The 20,680-nt window shown below is 36.2% G+C and overlaps 1 protein-coding gene across 3 annotated transcripts in view; it reads right to left on the minus strand.

Annotated features, from left to right (window-relative positions):
• The window catches only part of USP32 (ubiquitin specific peptidase 32), a 242,267-nt gene extending 225,544 nt beyond the window's left edge, over positions 1–16,723 (minus strand). For 2 of the 3 annotated variants that reach the window (XM_051994085.1, XM_051994084.1), the window contains exon 1: positions 16,397–16,719. In XM_051994085.1, coding sequence (XP_051850045.1) covers positions 16,397–16,454 — 58 coding nt within the window. In that variant the 5' untranslated portion in view covers positions 16,455–16,719. Of the gene's footprint in view, positions 1–16,396 lie in introns of all 3 variants that reach the window. The other variant, XM_051994086.1, reaches the window with a different exon arrangement.
• Between the last annotated feature and the right edge of the window lie 3,957 nt (positions 16,724–20,680).

Raw genomic sequence — 20,680 nt, forward strand, 5'->3', positions numbered from 1 at the left:
AATACCCTGGAAAGGAAAGTGGCATTAATTAAATCTTTCCTATTACTAACCTAAAGTAATTTACCAAACCATAATCACAAAGAGACAACATTTTAAGTTTTCTCAGGTACTCTTATTGATTCTAAAATAAACCTATATTTCGATAGTTTACACTTATATTCATATAGATTCTCCAAAAACTGAAGACAGCTGACTCTCCTTAAGTACATTAATTGTGCCTTAAAGTAAAGTACTGTTAATGGAGTTGTGAACTGATCCAACTATTCCAACTGAGAGCAACCTAGAATGTTGCCTAGAGGGTTATCAAACTGTGCTTATCCTTTGATTCAGCAATACCACCACTAGGTCTGTATCCCGAAGAGATTTCTTTTTTTTTAAAGGGGTGTTTTGGGGGTAGCTAAGTAGCACAGTGGATAGAGCATCAGCCTTGAATTCAGGAGGACCTGAGTTCAAATCTCACCTCAGACACTTAACACTCCCTAGCTGTGTGACCCTGGGCAAGTCACTTAACTCCAACTGGCTAAGCAAAAAAAATAAATAAATAAATAAATAAAAACAAAGGGGTATTTTCACAGCATGACTAATATGGAAATATGTTTTGCATGATTGCACATGTATAACCTATATCAAATTGTTTGCCTTCTAAATGTGAAGGGGGAGGGGAGGGAAAGAATTTGAAACTCAATTTTTTTTTAAATTAATGTTATATTTCACCTAGAAGAGCGAGGGAAAAGAACAGGAAGAAAATTTGGAAAACAAGGTTTTGCAAAAGTGAATGTTGAAAAATTTGCATGTATTGGGAAAAATAAAATATTAAGATTTTTAAAAATTAATGTTAAAAATTATCTTTACATAAGTGGAAAATAAATTTGTATTTGTAAAACATGATTTTACATGTAATTGGGAAAAATTAAATATTACTTTAAAAACTGTATCTTTTCACATTTCTACAAATAACTTTGCAAACAGGATGCAAATATGTTATTTAAACACTGGAACTGATGGACAAAGGGCAAAAATTCTTGAATAAATGATCTTATAAACTTAAAAAGCAACAAACTATTTACAAATAAATGAAAGAAAAGTCCAAGTTAATAATAATAAGAGAAATATAAATTAAAATAATTCTGAGGTTTTACCTCACACCATTCAAAAAGGTCAAATATAATAAAAGATGAAATTAGTCAGTGACAGAGAAGTTCTGCAGACCCAAGTTTACAAATGTATGATCAATGAAAACTGTGAGACAGTTCACCAATTCTACAAAGTTATTTTGAATTAATCAAGAAAAATCACTGAACTAGCGACACCCCACCTCAGTGCAACAATCCTACTACTGAGTTTATACTCCAAGGAGGTCAACAACAGTAAGGATTTATATGCCAAATTGCTGAAAACAAAATAAATATTTATCTACTGGGAATGCCAAAATAAACTATGGCACATAAAAAATATTATTGCATTATAATAAATTATGAAGTGATGCAGAACAAACCAAACAGAACCAAGAACACACAAAAAAACAATAATGTAATAAAATAAAATAACACTAAAAGGCAGGTACTTTATCTCATTTTTGGAGAATCTTGTTATTCTGAAAGACTGAATCTGCCATACTCACATCTCCTTAGTACCCTCTGACAGGAGGGTAGAGTTATGGGCTCCTGAGCCTCTCTGTAAGAAGGTAGCGCAACACAATCTTCTTCCCATTTCCCAAAAGCTACAATGCTTTTAGATTTCTTTGGACTTCTCCATTATGCTCCAGGTCAGGTCCCTTACCTACTTATTTCAGCTTCTTTTGTGTGTTTTCCTCTCCCATTAGATTATAAACTCCTTAAGAGTTTTTCTTTTATATTTGATCCCCGACACAACACAGTACATAACAAATAGGAGAAGCTTAATAAATGTTTATTGACTAAAAGGTAAACTGATTATTAAATTATAGTGACCAATTTCAATTCCAAGGAAATTGTAATAAGACTGTCTTCCTCCATCTTATTAAAGAGATAAGGGATCAAGAAAGTAGAATATAGTAGGCACTGTGAAATAGTCAATGTGCTCGTTCTTTTTGCTTAAATATTTTTATTATGAGAGAAAATTCAATGCTGTGAAGATGAAGAAGAATGACTGGGTTGTAAAAACAAAAAAGTGTCAATAACGCTTAAGAAAACCAAACTATTTTAAGAAATGCCAAGTGAAGAAAAATCACCACTACTCTGCTATTAAGTAATTAAACAAGTGCTAAAGTACTGAAAAATCACATTGATTCTACTAAAAATATGTGGCATTATATAGAACAGATAATTTTAAAATTCTATACTTCACAATTTAATAAGTGAAATAATTTATTATAATGCACTTCTGTATTTAATCATGTGAAAATATCACTGGCAACGTTTTATCTTCCAACTATTTCAAATCACTACAAGAACACATTAAGAATCTGCAATAAATTCAGCATTGTAGATAGTAATAAAAGAAATTTGAAAAATTGTTTTTATCCTCAAGAAGCTTATAACCTAACTGGGAAGACTAATATATATGAAATAGTACCAAAAATTCAAGGCACATATATTTGTTAAATTATGTAGTACAAGCATTAAGAAGTTCAGGGGCTCAATAAAATAACCGAGAAAAATTTCACGAAATAAAATTGATTTGGGCTTTTGAAGGCAAGTAAGAAATGGATAGAATAAAGGTAAAAGAAAGGAATTCTAGGACAACAGAACAACAAAATTTTGCTCCAAAAAGCAGTATGGCAAATTCTTAAAAAAAAAAAAAAATAGACCACATTAAAGGATAAGGTATGTTTGGGAAATATGCAAGGAAAGTTAAAGTAGCAAAAAAACAACAGAGAGCCTTGAAGACCAGTCACAAGATTTTAAACATGATAACATGAAAAGGAAACACAGAGGTTTTCAAAGAAAAACACTGAAAACAATGTATTATGAATATTCAGTTGACAATAGTATATACCCAAAGAACTAAGACAATTATCTGAATTAAGTTAAAATTTTATCTAGATGTTTTGAACAAAAGTATTTCTTCCTGAAATATAGAAATAATTACCACTAGTTACATTACAGTGTTTTAACTTTTCCAAGTACTTCCATATCATTTCATAAGATCTTAGATTTAAAACTAAAAGGCACTTTGCATTTCACACATCATTTAGACCAAACTGTAGGTCAGAAAATAAGTGACTTGTCCAAAAAAATTACACAGGTTCAAGTAGAAAAGCCAAGAATCCTATGATTTCAAAACCAGAGCACACTTTTTTATTTTTTTAATAGGATATTTTTTTTCCAATTAAACATATAGGTTTTTTTTTTAATTTTTCTACGATTTTGCATTCCAAATTTTTTTTCTCTATTCCTCCCTTACCTCTCCCCTCCTCAGGACAGCAAGCAATCTTATCTAGATTATGTATGTATGCACTCATTTTAAACCTATTAGTATTAATCATGTGAAAGAAAAATCAGGGAAAAAAACACAATAAAGAAAAAACAGGAATAAAAAAGTGAAAATGGTATGCTTCAATCTTTATTAAATATCCATAGTTCTTTTTCTGTAGATGAGGATGTCATTTTCCATTCCAAGTTTATTGAAATTGTCTTGGATCACTATATTATTGAGAAGAGCTAAGACCCAGATGGCTCTGAAAGGAAAAGTGACACAAGTGACTTTGCAAGCCCCCCTCACTTAAATCCAACAAACAAGTCTATCATAGTTAATTATCACACAATCTTGCTGTTACTGTGTACAATGTTCTCTTGTTCTACTCACTTCATTTAGCATCAGTTCATATTAAATTTTTCCATGCTTTTCTGAAATCAGCCTGCTCATTATTTCTTAAAGAACAATAATATTCTATTAACTTCAGATACCATAACTTATTCAGCCATTCCCAACTTGATGAGATCCATTCAATTTTCAATTCCTTGACACCACAAAAAGAACTGACACAAACCATTTTGCACATGTGGCACCCTTTTTTTCCTTAAATCTCTTTGGGGTATAGATCTAATAATGGTATTGCTGGATTAAAAAAAACTATTGTTGTTTGTCCTTCGTTTTTGAAGAGGACCATGACATCAGGAAGGTGATGCCTTGACATGCACATGAATTGGATTTAAGTGAGAGATGACAGTGCAAGGTCACCTGCCTTACTTTCCCCTCCCAAGCCATCTAGGTCCAATGGCAAGATACAGATCAAGATGACTGGAGATGGCCCTGGATGAAATGGGAGATTTTGGTCTTTTTAAACTAAGGTCTTCAACAGGTCTCAGTATGACCAAGGCTGCACCATGCAGTGATTAAGGCTAGGTAGCAATTCAAAAAGTATACACAGTTTGATAGCTATTTTTGTGGTGTTTGCTCTCCAGAATGATTGGGTCGGTTTACAATTTTACAACAATGCATTAGAGCCCTAATTTTCCCACAACTCCTCCAACATTTATCCTTTTCTTGGTCAGTCTGTTAGGTGTGGAACGATATTTCAGAATTGTCTAAATTTGCATTTCTCCAATCAATAGATTTTTGAGCAGTTTTTCATATGACTATAGCTAGCTTTGACTTCTTCTAAAAACTGCCTGCAGAACGTCCTTTTTGTGGAATTATGATGTTCTATTATGATTCATTTAATGCCTGTGTAGACAAAAACAAAGTGAATTATTTCCTACAAAAATCTTTTCTGATTAGATCACCTACATTGAATAACATTCCAGTTTTATGAATTAAGCACTTAAATACTCAAAGAAATTTTGAATATTTTTAATAGGCTAGTAGGTAATGCAATATATAGAACATTGGATTTGGAGTCAAGACCACCTGAATTCAAATCCAGCCTGGACATGACTAGCTATGTGACCACGGTCAAGTCACTTAACCCCTTGACTACCTCAGTTTCATTATCTGTAAAATGGAGACCTACCTTCCAAGGCAGTTATAAAAAATGAGATAATTGTAAAGCATTTGTAAATCTTAAAGTACTATATAACTCCTAGCTATTATTTTTATACCACTTAGCAAAAGGTTCATTATATTACTATGTAAATTGGCTTTTAGTGGGGAAAAAAATTATCACAATTGATAAGTCTCAATCATTTACGCAACTGTTAGATAGTTCTTAAGCATAAGAACTATCTAACAGTTGCGTAAATGATTGAGACTTATCTTCATAAAAAATACAACTACAGCTAGGGCCAAAGTACCAAGTAAAGTAACAAATTCCTAATAAATCATGCCAACTTATAAAGTATCTCCCATTTTACTATAAAGTAAATATTATAAAGTAGAATCAAGGCTTTGGAAATTTAATTTTTTAAAAAATAATATGAAAGTATGGAATTCCACATACTATATATGTACTTCCATTCTCTTTGCCTTTTACCCAGCAAATATGTTCTTATCTTAAGTAACATGATTCAGATTCAGTACTAGTTCAGTGCAAGTTTTCCCTGTGCAAAACTTAACTCTTACCATAACCAGAATGCTGTAAAAGTCCTCATATTAAGTTGCATTTTTAGTACCTTTCTTCTTTTAATTATTTTCAGTTTAACCTATATATAGGGTTATTTTTTGGTTTGTTTATTTACGTTTTCTCCTCTATTGTATGCCTGTGAACTCCTCAAAAGAGAACTGTATTTTGCCTTTTTTTTTTTTGTATCTTCAAAGTTTAGCTTAATGCCAGTCACATAGAAGGTGCTTAATAAATGTTAATTGACCAATTTATGAGATCTTTCTTTTTGCTTTCAATTTCTAGCTAGTCCTGAGAACTTTACTAATACAGATGCTTCTGCATTGAACTCAAATAACATTATTCACAAATCAGAGGCTCAGATAAATACCATGAGCCAAACCATGTCTAGCAAACCAAAAATAATTTGCCACATGATTTTTATTATTCTTCCTGATCATCAATTTTTTTTCCATTTCTCAAATATATCATCAATGTTGTTCCACTGAAAAATAAAAGCCAATCAAAATCAGAACAAAATTTGTATAGTATTTTACTCACTGAAGTATTCAATTAATAACTGTTTTCAGATAATGAAGTATTTGCCTGGCAATCATTTTCATTGACTACTTCAATCTGTATCTCTTCTATACCAATGCTCAAATAATACAAAATGTTTTCAATATCAAGTAATTTTTTTTTTTTTTACTGCACTTTTAAGTCTCAGAAGAAAAACTTTCCCATCCTTCCCAAAATCAATTCTATGGTGAATAATCCCTAATCAGCATTTCTCAAATTTTATAGAGTAATAGTGTCTGGTGGCTGGCTATGCCAAAAATAAAGAATTTGTAAACCAAATTTACTAACAAAATGAATGACTGGCACAGGAGCCCCATCATTACCTATAAGATGGATGTAGCTCACCAAGGGATTCCAAAAACCATGTCCAAAGCATTGCTTTATATCTAATGATAGCACATAATGCATTAAAAACAAGCTTTCTTCAAATGCTTACTTTGTTAACTGGAACAAAGTTCTAATACACAAGCCTTATGATGTCAAAAATATATTCTAGTAAATTCCTGAATAGGAACTGACTCTTGCTTTTCATCTTTCTTTGTTCTTTCAATTCATAGTATTGGAGCCTTACACAGAGTTGGACCTTAAGAAACTTTTGTTTAATTGAATATTGCAATGCCTCCCCATCAAAAAAAAAAAAAAAAAAAAAAAAAGCCCCGGGCAATTTGAGAAATAGAGTCTATAGACAAAAGGTTCAGGTGAGGACTTTAACAACCACCAAAAATTAAAGATCAGAGGTCAGTCAGCATACAGAGGTTATTAAGAAGGTATTTACAGAAGTCATTCATGAGTAAAAGAAATAGAAATTAGTAATGAGAAATCTGTGAATATGAAAAAGACTATCATGGCAAAGAAAGAACAGAAAAAACTAAATGAAAATAGTCAACGAAATCTAATAAAATACTGCCTAAGAAGAAAGAAAAGTGATATGGATGAAAATGCTGTCAATCGGAATTCTATTCTCAGCTTCAGAAACAAGTCATTCTGAAACTTTCGACAAATCACAAACCCTCTTTTTCTCCAATTATATTAGGATTAAAAAAGCTACTTTAAAATATAATCAATATACTGTAACCTATTTAACATGTAAAGGACTGCTAGCCGTCTGAGGGAGGGGGTGGAGGGAGGAAGGGGAAAAATCAGAACAGAAGTGAGTGCAAGGGATAATGCTGTAAAAAATTACCCTGGCATGGGTTAAAAATAAAATAATAATAATAATAATTTTTTTTAAAAAAGAGAATATCCTATAATAAACCTCTTCGAGAAGGAAAAAAATATAATCAAGATTAAAGATGTATATAACTTGGTAAAGCACAAAAACCATTATTTTTTTTAACCTCTTACCCTAGCTCCCCTTAGCACCTTTCCCTGGAAAACAAAGGACAACTTAGCCAGACCTTCTTCTGAAGGTGGGATGAAGGGGGAGGAGGGGGAATCAAGGAGCAAAAGAAGGGTACTATGCATCTGAACCCTACTTTCACACCTTTGAAGAAAGGGTTCTGAGAATGAGGTTTGCAATGAGACCTCTCCAGACTCTTATCTTATAATAAGAGGAACTATAGAAAATAAATGAAAAAAAAAAAAGCAAACCATAAAATAGTATTTTCAAATTACTTAGATTACACCTAGCATCTAAACAGCACTTTAAGGTTTGTAAAGTACTTTATATATAAACAGATCTATCACATTTTCTTATGATTATATTCTAAGGCACTGGATGTAGCCTTACTCATTTCAAACCCAGTTTCACCTCTACTAAATTTCCACATATCCAAGGCAGTACTTTATAATAGCAAAAGAGAAATGTATAGTTGCACAGACCAGTGAAGTTCCAATAAAACACTATTTCAATTAATAGAGTTAGAAGGAACCTTAAAAGTTCAAATTTCTCATTTCAGGAAACAGAGCCCCAGAGACACTGACTTGTTTTCTTCATCAGGGTTCTCAGGTAATAAGGGGAATGGTTAAGAATTAAACATGGGTCCTCTTACTCCAAATTCAATATTTCTGCCTCCAATTGCTGAAAAACTATTTCTTTTGTTCACAACTAAGATTTTTCTGAAACTTGCTCTGGGTAAAAGAAATCTTATGTTTATAGTTGTCTTTTTGTCAAAGAGAAAGAAACAGAGACAGACCAAGAAACATGCCATATGAAAGAATTCATCTTTGAAGTATAGCAGAGAAGAGAAACTTGGCAGAAGCTCCCAGATTCCTGATTCCAACCTCATGCTTCAGAAGTTGTATGATTATTCTTCTTTATAACTCCTTCCTTTCAAATTTATAAAGAATTAAAATGCCCTGGTTCAGGTGTCACTAGGCAAACTAACCACACTGACTTTCAGCAGCAATTTATTATTGGGGGATGAAAGTAGCAAATAGAATTTCCTATTTTATGCATAAGTCAGATATTAGGTGGTTCACTTTAACTCACAAATATCACACAACCCAAAAGCAGTAACAGAAACAATAATATGCTCTAAAAACAGAAGTCATGCTTCCTTGTTATAGTTCAAAAAGTATAAATAATGCTCACTTTCACATTGTCAGAGCACCTTAATCAGGTTAATTATTGTCCTTTTCTCCATAAATAAACTTATCAATACTTTGGATCATTTTTATTAGGTGCAGGAAAAAAAAAAAAAAAGAAAAGAAAAGAAAACCTGCTTAAGCATGAGTCTCATAAAGGTGCTAACAAAAAAAGTTAAAATGCAGCAGCTTCTCTATGGTGCTACCTTGTCTGTAACCCAGCTAGCAGTAGAACCAAATTTTTTTCCTTTCTCTTTCCTATGCAACACCTCATAATTTCAAATATGGCATTTGCTGGCCAACACAATTCCAATTCTTTGTTACTTACATAAATCTTTTTTTGGAAGGCCGCCCCGGCTTTTGTGATACTATGAAGGCCCTGTGTCCAAACACAAAGCAAGATACAATGAACAAGAAAAATCAACAACAGCTGCACAATTCAATAAACAGGGACTTTATTGACCATGAGTTGATGTCACCTCATTCTGCTTATTCCAAAAGAAAGGCATCTAGGATTCATCAGTGTAGTAAGCTTCTTTTTTATGTTTGTTTCTGCCCCTCCAAGTATACAAAAAAGAAAGCAAAATAAGGAAAATAACAGTATTCTATTTTCAAGTTCTAACAAACTACACCTATTACACTGTCCTCTATTTTTCGATCTTTTGATCTCAAATCCCATCCCTAGATTACTCTGACCTGAATGGAGCTAGAGAAAATCACCAAACTATGCTGACTGGTTCCACTATAAATTAACCTAGAGAGACCTATGTTCAAGTCATGCCTCTGATAAATATTGGTTATGTGACAATCTCAATGTCCCCAGGGAATGCTCTAAAACTATAAGTGGCAAAGAAGGTGCCAACATACATTGGTAGGGAAAGTTCCTCCTCTATTAGTGAAACTGCAGGTTTTAGTCCCCATTCCTATCCCTTAATCTCAACTGGGACTTCACCACCACAAGATTATCGTTCTACTCCTCCTTATCCACTACTTACCAAAAAGGTTATTCCAAATCTTCTCTTCCATCCTTCAGATTCCCAAGTCATATCCTCCTCCACCCTCCCAACTGAGGGCTTCATCTCATATTTCACCAAAAAACTAAGGCCATTTTCCAGAGAGCTCTCTCTTCTCTCACCTTTTCATCTCATATCCCTCTGACATTTCTCATTATGTCTTCCTTTGACTACAGGTGCAGAGGTGGCCCTTCTTACCAAGGCCAACTTTTTATAATCCTACATACACCTGATCTCATTTCTTTTAATCTTCAGCAGTCTTCACAATTATTATATCTCTATTCTCTAAACTTCCATCTCCTTCTTATCTATCCACAGCTTCCTTGATGCCTACACACATGTCCTCCCATCCACTAGACTATTTCATCATTAAAAAACTCTCATTAAATCCTATATAATATTTAGCTATAGTTAGAATTTTAGTTCTTTTCTCTTATTTTCTGTTAAACTTACAAAATCAGAGAATATCCAACAAGTCCTCTTCTAATTCTTTTCTAAACTCTCCACAATTTGGTTTCTTATCTCATCTTTCAAATGAAGCTGTTCTTTCCAAAGTTACCAACCATTACTTAATTTCAAATCTTAATACTTTTTTCTCAGTCTTCAGTCTTCTAGACTTCTCTGCAGCAATCAACTTGATCACATTCTTTTCATCATTTGTTCATTCTTAAGGACAGGACCTACCTGTCTTACAACTCTTCAGTCTCCTGAACTGGATTTATATCATGTTCATAACTGTATGTGTCTTCCAAGGCTCTGTCCTGGGATGTCTTAATTTTTCTCTGTACACTCATTAAACTCTATAAGGGCAGAGACTGGTTCTGCTCCTTTTTTTTTGGTCCTTTTTATACCCAAAGCTAAACACAGTGCCTAAAATCACAGTAAGTGCTTAATAAATACTTTTGAAGTTTATTTTTTTCTTTCTCATATTTTTTAATTGGAGTCAGTGAACAGTAGTGACAAAAGGGACTGCCATTGTAATTTTTAAAAAATAATATGCATATAAAATGGAAATTCATAATTTCATGAAGAATTCTCTTTGTCTGTTCTGCTTTATGTATGGAAATGCTTTTTTGGTGTTCAAATTTATAATTTTTGAAAGTTTCCCTCAAAGTTATTGTTTGATTCAAACACAAATGATTATACCTATAAGGAGATAAATGTGAATTTGTCCTGTTTTTTTCCTTTTTATCATAACTATCTGCTCTTCAGTTTTCAGGATATCTTATACCATATCTCACAGGATGACCATAATAGAAATTCACTATCCCAAACTAATTTGGGAGAAGTCTGATGAAGAACTTGACAGATTCTATATATAGATCTATATATACAGATCTAATATATTCAATATCTATATTAATACTTTAATATAGAATCTGTCAAGTTCACAGTGGACTTAATTGTATTAATCTACCTTAGTGAAAAAGAAGAATAATCTTGCAATTCATGTTTCAACTCTATTTACAGATTTACAATACATTATGGGAGACTAACCATTATAATTAATTTAGAAATTAGTCTCTAAATACTTTCATTAAATTCAGTAATCAAAACCTTGAGAAAGGAGAAGCCATCAAGATTTTATAAAATGTGAAAGTTTTATGCTACCATGATTGTCAGGAATTACTAATATTAACTGTTTAAATACTTATTTGTTCAACTACTACTTACATAACCTATAAATCACAACAAATTTAAATACTAAATTGTTAACTACTTACATACTACATCAAGTCTCTCCCCAATTCAATTTATCCTTCACTCAGCTATCAAAATGATTTATCTAAATCACAGAATGACCATATCATCCCCTTTACTCAATTAATTGCAGTAATCTTGAAGGAGAGCCATGAGGGGAAGGGAAAGACCAGGAAAGGCCTCTTGCAAAAGAGGTTATTTGAGCTGAGACTCAAAGGAAACCAGGAAAGTCAAGAAGCAGAAATGAGGACAGGAGAGCATATCAAGCATGGAAATGGCAAAGAGAGAAGTTGCCACTAGAATTTATTGAGTAGGAATCAGACCAGCACTTCAGGAAAAATCACTATACCAACTGAGTGAAGGATAGTTTGAAACGTGGAAAGTCTTAAGACAGTAAGATTAACCAGAATGTTATTTCAATAGTCCAGGCATGCAGTTCTGAATGCCACTATCAAAATGTATCCATATTCTGTAAAGATAAAGATAGGATTTTTTGAATATGTGAGACATTAAAATAATGATTCAAAAATGACACAGGGATTGTGGAGTCTGAATGACATAGAAGAATGGTAGTATCTTCCACAGTAACAGGAAACCTGGGAAGTAAGGAGGATTTGGAAGAAAAAATATAAATTGTGTTCTAAACATGTTGAGTTTGAAGGACCTACAACCAATTTGAGATGCCTATAAGGTATCATTTTGGTCCTGAACTGGAGCTCAAGAGACTAGGAGATGCATATTATGATCATATATTTCTTTTAAATTTTTCAAGAGGCTTTAAATGTTATATAATTTGGCACTGACAACTACCTTGAAGTCTTCTTAACACTAAGTTCAACTTACTTTCCTAGTACTTAGCACAGGACCTGACACAGAAGTATTTCATTCACCCCACATATCCAATCCATAACCAAATGTTATCATTTCTACCCAGACATTCCTATCCTTTCCTTTCATATAGCTACAATTCTAGTTCATGTCCTCATCACATCCAATCTGGAATAATGCAAAGGACGACTTCAAACTGGTCTCCCTCCTTAGTAGCTCTCCAATCCAACAACACACTCTTCCCTCAGCTATCAAATTGTTCTCCTAAAGGTAGTCAGACTGACCATGTCACCACAGGGAACTCTAATGGCTCTCTCACATTTGCAGGATCAAATATAAAGTATTCAGTTTAGCATTTTAAAGCTATAGATAGCCCCCTTCATATCTTTCCAACCTTCTCAAATACTCTATAATCCAACTACACTGATCTACTTGCGAGTTCTTGGAATATTACATTCCATGGCTTTGCAACAGCTCTGTCCTGTCACTGGAATACACTGTCCCCTCACTCCACCCATTATTTCCTTTTGTTACTCCCTTCAGTGTTCAATTCAAATTCCACTTTTTGCAGGAAGCCTTTCCTATACTAAGTATCTTTCATTTTCAGATTATCTTCATATATTCTGTTATACATCTTGAACATTCCAAGACATTTATATATTGTCTCTCCCCATTACAGTGTACACCCCTGGAGAACACGGGCTATAATTTTTGTTTGTGTGGAGGATTTTTGTCTCTTTGTATGTTCAGTGGTTAGCACAGTCCCCAGATCATAGTAAGGCTTAATAAATGCTTAGCTACTGATTGATGATAGATTGTAACAAATAGCAATGGTGTTCTTTATGATTATATAGAAAGATAAAATATGGCAACATGCTATATTACTTTTTGTTCAAAAAACAATAAAAAGCATTACAATTTCATTTCTGTCTGTACTATGGACAATCAAACCCAGTTTCTGTCTTAGATGAATATGAAGGACTTACAAAGATCTAAGTGTTCACTGGACATAACACAGAAACAAAACCTTTTCAAACATGACTTCTAGACCTTTCCCAAAAGAAATCCTTTAAAGCCAATATTCGTAGCTTCACAGAGAGAGGATACTTCTGAGAGAAACGAGTACAATATACTCTTGATAAGAGTAAGCCAGGAACAGCGGGGAAAATTTAGTACCAATCACCCATTACAAGAATTTGATTACAGGACTGAAAAACTATATGTATGATGCTAAGAAATTCTTGTTAACTTTGGAGAAAATGTAACTTAGGAACATAATCGTTTTTGACACATGGCTTATTTTCATCATACAGTTCTAGGAAGAAATAAAAGACCACATCATAATTAAAGGAAAAAAGAAGATATCTTTTAAATTCTATTACCACAAATTAATAGCTAAGATTGTCATAAGCAAGACTCATAATCTTTCTTTAGTTTCTTGAGAAAGAGATAATAGAAGAGAAGCAAAAAAGGAGACATGGGGGAGGGGAGGGAGAGAATGAGATTTAACTTTATGATCTTAGTCCTTCTCTTACAGCACTGAATCTTTTTTCATATTTAAAGAACTTAACAAACACTGTAACTTTTCTTGACTATAAGGAGTAAAATAAAATATGGAGGATCGTTTTACTCATAGGTTGGAAAAACTGTGCTGGGAAACACAAGCTTTACAAACCATAGTCAAGATCCCAACAACAGATTGTTGAATTATAAAGAATCCTAGGAAAGACAAAACAGGTATGGTAAATATCATCTTCTCCAAAGTGGTGCTAATTTTTATATACTTAATTTCAGCTACCATAAGTATAAAATACTCAAGGCAAAATCAAAACTAGTGGTTCATAACTTTTGAAGCTCATTCAATGCACATGCAGAAAATACTAAGAAAAGCTATCCTCAATTATTAGGTCATACTTTTCCTCAAGTCCTTTAAAGATTCTGTCACTCATAGTATATTTTTTAAAAATTCCATTCCCTAAGATGACACTTTCAGCATTTGGTTATAACAATGGTTACTTGGGCCACAATTACTCTACAGTCAACACTTTCAAATAAAGCAAAAGAGAAAAAAGATCATGTATTCAGTAATACAATATCAACCTAAATTTCCTGTTAATGGCTACAATTACTGACACTGCTGATAGTTTCTGTCAAAAACAAAGAAAAATATAACATAAGCAAGGGATAAGTCTAGCACATAGTTTATAGACAGCTCATGTGCCCAAGAGTTCTTCAAATATTTTTAAACAAAAAAGTGCTAAAAAAAAAAAAAAAAAAAAAAAAGGCTGTTTCACAAACTCCTAGTCTATTTAAATAAACAGAAAAGTATGACATTTACAACATTGTATTAAGTTGTGCTATCCTTAAAAAAAAAATCTACTTAAAGGAAACTAAGGTCCTCATTTACACGAATATCAACCATTTCCTATGTTCAAATATACCATTTAAAACTCATAAAGATGATTCACAGCAGATTGCAGAAAGACCTGCAGATATATAACCTAACCAAGTTAATTTGCCTTCTGAAAAATAGAAATTATTACCTTTAATCCTAAAACCAAAAACTGGGTAGCAGTTAGATAATAATCTATTTGGGGGTTTTGTTTAAAAAATGTCAGATAGTATACAGTCTTCACAACCTCAAACTTGAGAAACAATAGATTTCTGAATGAACCTGTAAATCATTCTCATTGATCTCCTCTTTCACTCCATGTAAGCTAGTGCCTAATTGAGGCCAGAACTGTCAAGCTTCAAGAGTATCCAGAAAATGACTACACTACTGGGCTGGAAACACATCTACAATTAGGAATACTTCTTAGGTTGAAGCAAAAACAAAAAACAAAAAGACTAAGGTTGCTCTTAAGCTAAAGTATTATCTTTAGAATACATTTCAGGGAAAAAAGGGGTCCAAAAGCAGTTCTTTATTTACTGTTTTGACAAAAAATGCCTTAGTCCACAACTGCATCCGTATCTTTCAAACAGTGTGGCAAGTAGGGTTCTCAAAAGCCATCCTTCACTTTCTCACATATTTGCTCAAGTTCCTTTTTAACCAAAGTAAACAAAACACAATCCAGTGTTTCTCACTTAAGATTAATTTGTATTTTAATCTAAATCTTATCTGTCCTTGGGCACTTGATAGTAGGACCCAGAATAATGACTGTTTTCCTGCGTTGGGAACCTGTTAAACAGTCTAACGTCCAACATCCAAAACAGCAAGTTACTGCCATACATTTTACCAAAATAAATAAATAAAGTCTTAAAGAATCCATTAAACCTTGAGGAGAAATATAAATACAAAGCCAAGCCCTTAGAAAAATAAGCCATACAAGGCTGTAAACTGAGCAATAATCATTTCTAGTTAAGATGTGCGCTACTGAGCATAACAACGAGTGTACGATAAATGCTGGGAGCGATAACAACCTACTGTACATCTAAGCCAAGAAAGGGCAGGCCAAGAACTGTTAATGACACCAAGACAGGGCTCTGAAAGGTGCACAACATAGCATAACATCAGAATACAGGATTTCCGAATGCCATTTTAATACTGCTGGAAGAGAGAAGGCAAGTGCAGTAAAAAGGCAAAGGCCAACGTCTGCAGAAGTATGTAACCTAAGACTAGGGTCTTGTGGCAGCATCAGCTGTCCAGCCTCATCTCACCTCAAACACCCAACTTAATTTCAGGGTGTCCTTATCACTGCCAACAGCAAGGGGGAGAGGGAGGCGGGGAGGAGGCGGCGGCGGAGCGGATGATGATAGTGCAAGGGAGAGAGCTCCCAAGTGACAGATAAGGGGCCTGGAAGAAGCCCGAGATAGGAAGCCCCTCGAGGAGGGGTTTGTGCCGGCAAGGAGAAGGGAGGGTATTCTTGCACCAGAAAGAAGGATCGCCCGCTGCCACTCAGGCTGTTAAGGAGCCGCGGGAGGAGGGCAAGGACTGGGGAACAACCAGATGTCAGGGGAAAGGGGCTTGGAGAAGCTGGAGAGAAGTGGGGGAAGGGTTGGGGAGGGAGGGACTTCCCCGGACATTTACAAGAGGACATCTCCGGAGAGCACGGACTCCTTCTCAATCACTGTTGGGATCCCCCTTCTCGGCATCAGGCCCCGACCCTCTTGCCAAGCCCCTCTCGAAGCGGTGTACGCCCCAACTCTCCCTTCCCCACAGACGGACCTTCTCCATCTCGCTCCCCGAGTCTCTAGGCTCCCTGAACCTGTCAGGGGGCCTGGACCAGTCAGGGGGAGGGGGTCCCCTCCCTCCCGTAGCCTCCCCGGGCCCAGCCCGGCCCCTCCCCCTCACCTCTTCTCAGCGCCTCCTCATAGCTGAGGAATCCGATCCGTGACTCCTTGGCGCCCATACTCCCTTCATCCCCTCGGCCGGGGGTCGGAGCCTGATAGCGCCCCCCGTCCCCGCTTCCTCCTTGTCGTCCCGGGTGACGGTGTCCTCGTCCCCCGTCCTTCCGCCCCTCTTAGGCGCACCCACACACGCACACACTAACAAGTGCGGCTCCTGGCCCGGCGGCTCCTCCCGGCCACCACCGATACCGTCGCCAGCCCAGCCGCTGCCACCGCCGCTGCCGCCGCCGCCGCCTCCATGCTGAGTCACGTGACCTCGCTCCCACACTTCCCCCGCCCTCCCTGCCCTCCCCTCCCTACTCCGCCCTCCTCTTCTTCCACTCCTCCCCCACGGCCTGCCCCCGCGCCAGCCCCGCCGGGGGTCACCTGACCCGAGGCTCGGGGATTGTTCCGGGTAATGGCCGATTGGGGTTGGGGGGAATAAGGAGGGGACGCTACGCCGCGCCCAGCCCCTCTCCGCGCAGAGGCGTAGGGGGAGGGGCTGACCCGCCTCACGTGGGCTGCCGTCGTTCCCTCCTCTCCCACCAATCAGAAGCTGAGCGGCTGGATCGGCCTTGACCCGCGCCACAGAAGGGAGTGGAGGGCGGGGACGAAGAGTGGAGTGGGATTGGCTTCCGGGGCGGGCGGGCCGGAGAAGGGGAGGAGCGGATTGGAGGAAAGGGGAAGGCTTAAAGTTCTCTCCGTCCCCTGGGCGGAGCCAGTGTTCATCCGGAAAGGAGGGCGGTTGAGCTCGCGCTGTACTCTCGAGCGCATGCGCTCTGAGTTAGGAAAGGTTGCGGCATGGGTCCTTAACTGGAGCGCTCTCTGATCAATATAAGTACTCCTCCCTCACTCCCCCCTGCCCAGCAAATTTCTGAAGCGGGTGGCTGGAGGGAAAGGAAGTGTCTTTCAGTGCCTTCTAAGAAGGATGGGAACCAATCCCTGCTGGTCTGAGCTCCTGGACCGCTGCATCACTGCCCTCCCCTCCTGTCAGCCAGGTTCGACCCTAAAGGCTCGAAAGCCTGGCACCTTTCCGTAAGGACAAGCAAAAGGAACGGACCCCCAAGGCGGGACTTCACTTACTAGACCTTTATCCACTTGCCTTTGGGGGACTTACTCCTGCCCGAGGGGTCAAACACCCGCCTTTCCCACTTCGGTTCTGGTGACTCCCCTTTAAGCGTTGGACTGAATGTTTCCTGCACGCAGCCCGGCCTCTGTCCGCCTGGGTGGACTCCCACAGGCAGAGCGAGACTGGAATGTCCTCCAGCTTTTCTGAAGCTTTGGGTCTTCAGTCCGGCTTCAGGTGTCCCCTCCTCCCGGGAACTTTCCCTTACTGCTCCCAGAGTAATATTCTGAAGCCTAAATCTGCCGGCGTCACTCACCCACTTGCTCAATAAACTTTAGTACCCATTCTCACCCTTTAGGATTAAATACTACGTCCTGCATTTGACATTTAAATCCCTTTCTTATCAAGCTCTAACCTAACTTTCCGGGCTTATACATTAATCACCTCACTCTGTAGTCCAACGTACGAAGGTAAAGAAGTTTACCGTCCTCTCACAAGACATCTATCCCTTGTCTATGCTTTGTGTACTAACCATCTGTATCTGAAAGGCACTTCTTAATGTCTCTTAAAACCCTGCTCTTACTCTCCAGCACTCAGCACAGTACCTAGAATATAGATGGCATCTATAAATGCTCGTTAACTTCTTTGTTTGTGCCACTTCCAATTTTAAACCTAAACTAAAGCCTCCTCTCCCCCAATCGTCTTGTAGTTATTTTCTATCCAAAAGAATAAATATGCTTCTCAAGCTACAGCCTTCATTTTGTTTTCTTATTTCCATTCTCAGATACAGTGCTTAACGTTTTCTAGACCTTTAATATTTGTTTTTAAGTCATGGAAAGTATACTTCCAAATTGCGGGAAGCATTTTGTCTGGATCTCTCCTTTCATTACATCACACCTCTACATTTTGTAAATCTGTTGTGCCTTAGACACAAAAATATCAGGACTCTATGCAGCTTCTGCCAGAACAACTCTAGACGAGTTACTGAGGGCCTTAGTGCTCAAGACAATTCTTTAAGACTAAATTTCAGGGGGCAGCTAGTTGGTGTAGTGGATAAAGCACCAGACTTGAAGTCAGGAGTTCAAATTTGGCCTCATACACTTAACACTTCCTAGCTATGTGACCCTGGGCAAGTCACTTAACTCCAATTGCCTCAGCAAAAAAAAAAAAAAAAAAAAAAGACTAAATTGCAGGAAAGGTAGCTACTTGCATTGGTAAAAGGGACTCCACTATATAAGTGAAATTGAAGGTCCAATTTCTCAATCGGATGGTTATGTCTACATTAGCATTCTCCCCTAAATGCTTAGGATGTGATAAGTACTAAATAAATGTTGAACTGATTTGATTATTAAAAATGTAATTTCATTCCAAACCAGACTTAATTTAACAGCTTCAGACCTAGACAACTTTATAAGAAGAAGGTAGTAGTTAAGATGTTTTTATATTACTGCTTTCCCAATGGACCAGATCAGCAAGGTAACATTAGTCATCCCTTTATCCTTTCAAGTTACCTGCTAAGCAGTTTATTTTTAGACTTCAGATTAGCTCCTTTACTAGATGTTTATGAATCAGGAAGTTGGGAATGCAATTCAGGTCTCTAATCCTAGATCATTAGTTTGATCAGCTCATATACAGCTACAGACAGAAAATGTCAGTCAGTCAGAGGATTCTTGAGGAATCAGTCTGCAACTAGGCCTTAAGCTTAATTCTTTTAAATAAAGTTCTCCCCACAACTCAGCTGAGAAACATTGAGACAAGAAAGATATTGCTCAATATTAATGGCTTAGATTGTCAGTGTCTTAAATTGTAATTAGGAACAAGTCATATAACTTTATGCATTTTTCTATGACAACAAATGATACTCAGAATCCACCTATGTTATGAAGGAAAAAAAAGGATGACATAAAACACAACAATCCAGGTGGATATATGAACTAAATATTCCATTAGTTCAAACAATATGTAATAAAGGAATAATTTTAGAAAAACAGAGGTACCTTTCAAATCTATGGCTAGAAGGAAAATTCATAAATGAACATGAAAGGTGATCACAAGCATTGAAGTAGATGATTTTAATCACATGAAGCTTTTTTGTCTAAACAAAGCTAATAATAATAGGAAGAGAAAATATCTAATGGAAAAAAATCTGTACAGCAAACATCTCTGATAAAAGACTAAGATATATAGGAAATTGCTACAAATAAATAAGACCTAGGACCATCTTCAACAGATAGTCAATGGTTATAAACAATTTTCCAAATCAAGAAAATTAAAACTATCAACATGAAAATGCTCCAAATTATAAGAAAAATACAAATTAAAACAATTCTCAAATTTTCAACTCATATCAAATTTACAAAGATGATGAAACACAACTAAACTGTTTCAGGATAACAGTCATACCAACATACCATTGGCAGAACTGTGGATTGATCTGATCACTCAGGAAACAATTATGGTTTAAAAAATTCATTCCCTTTGACTCAGTGCCCTCCTGGGCATTTACTCCAAAGTAAAATAGTGAAAAATAGAGGTCAAATAGAAAATTTTTATATTTCTGCCAAAAATTCAAAATGACCCAACCAAATTTTCCTATTTGCTTTTTCCCACACAAAACACTTCATTGCCTATCACTGTGCCTTTGCATAGACAAGAACTTTTCCACAGCTGTATCACTTTGCTCTTCATCTTAACTCTTAGACCCACTAGATCCCTTCAAGGCTCCCCTCAAGTGTTAACTTAAAGAGACTTTCCCTGACTTACCAAGTAGTTAGTGCTCCTCTTAGCTATTTATTTTGTATGTATCCTACATTTATTTATCTGTGAACATGAGCCCCAATACATAGGGATACTCTTGAAGGTAAGGATAATTTTACTTTTGCATTATATTCCTATCAGCTGGTCCAGTGCATGGCATATTATAATGAGTGATTTTGGGTTAGTTGACTGATTCCAGAGGACTAATGATAAAACAAATAGAATATACATATAAAATACTCCATACACAGTAGATTTTGCTTAATTTTTTTCTTTGTGAACAAGGACATAGGCCTCTAGGGGGCATAACATTGGGAAGAGATAATTCTATTATAATATATATTAAACTAGAGAAGAAAAGAAATTATCTTGCAAATTATGGATGGGAGAGAATTCTTGCCAAATAAGAATAAGAGATAATTATAA

Source organism: Antechinus flavipes, chromosome 4, assembly GCF_016432865.1.
Source record: "Antechinus flavipes isolate AdamAnt ecotype Samford, QLD, Australia chromosome 4, AdamAnt_v2, whole genome shotgun sequence".
NCBI classification, from domain to species: Eukaryota; Metazoa; Chordata; class Mammalia; order Dasyuromorphia; family Dasyuridae; genus Antechinus; species Antechinus flavipes.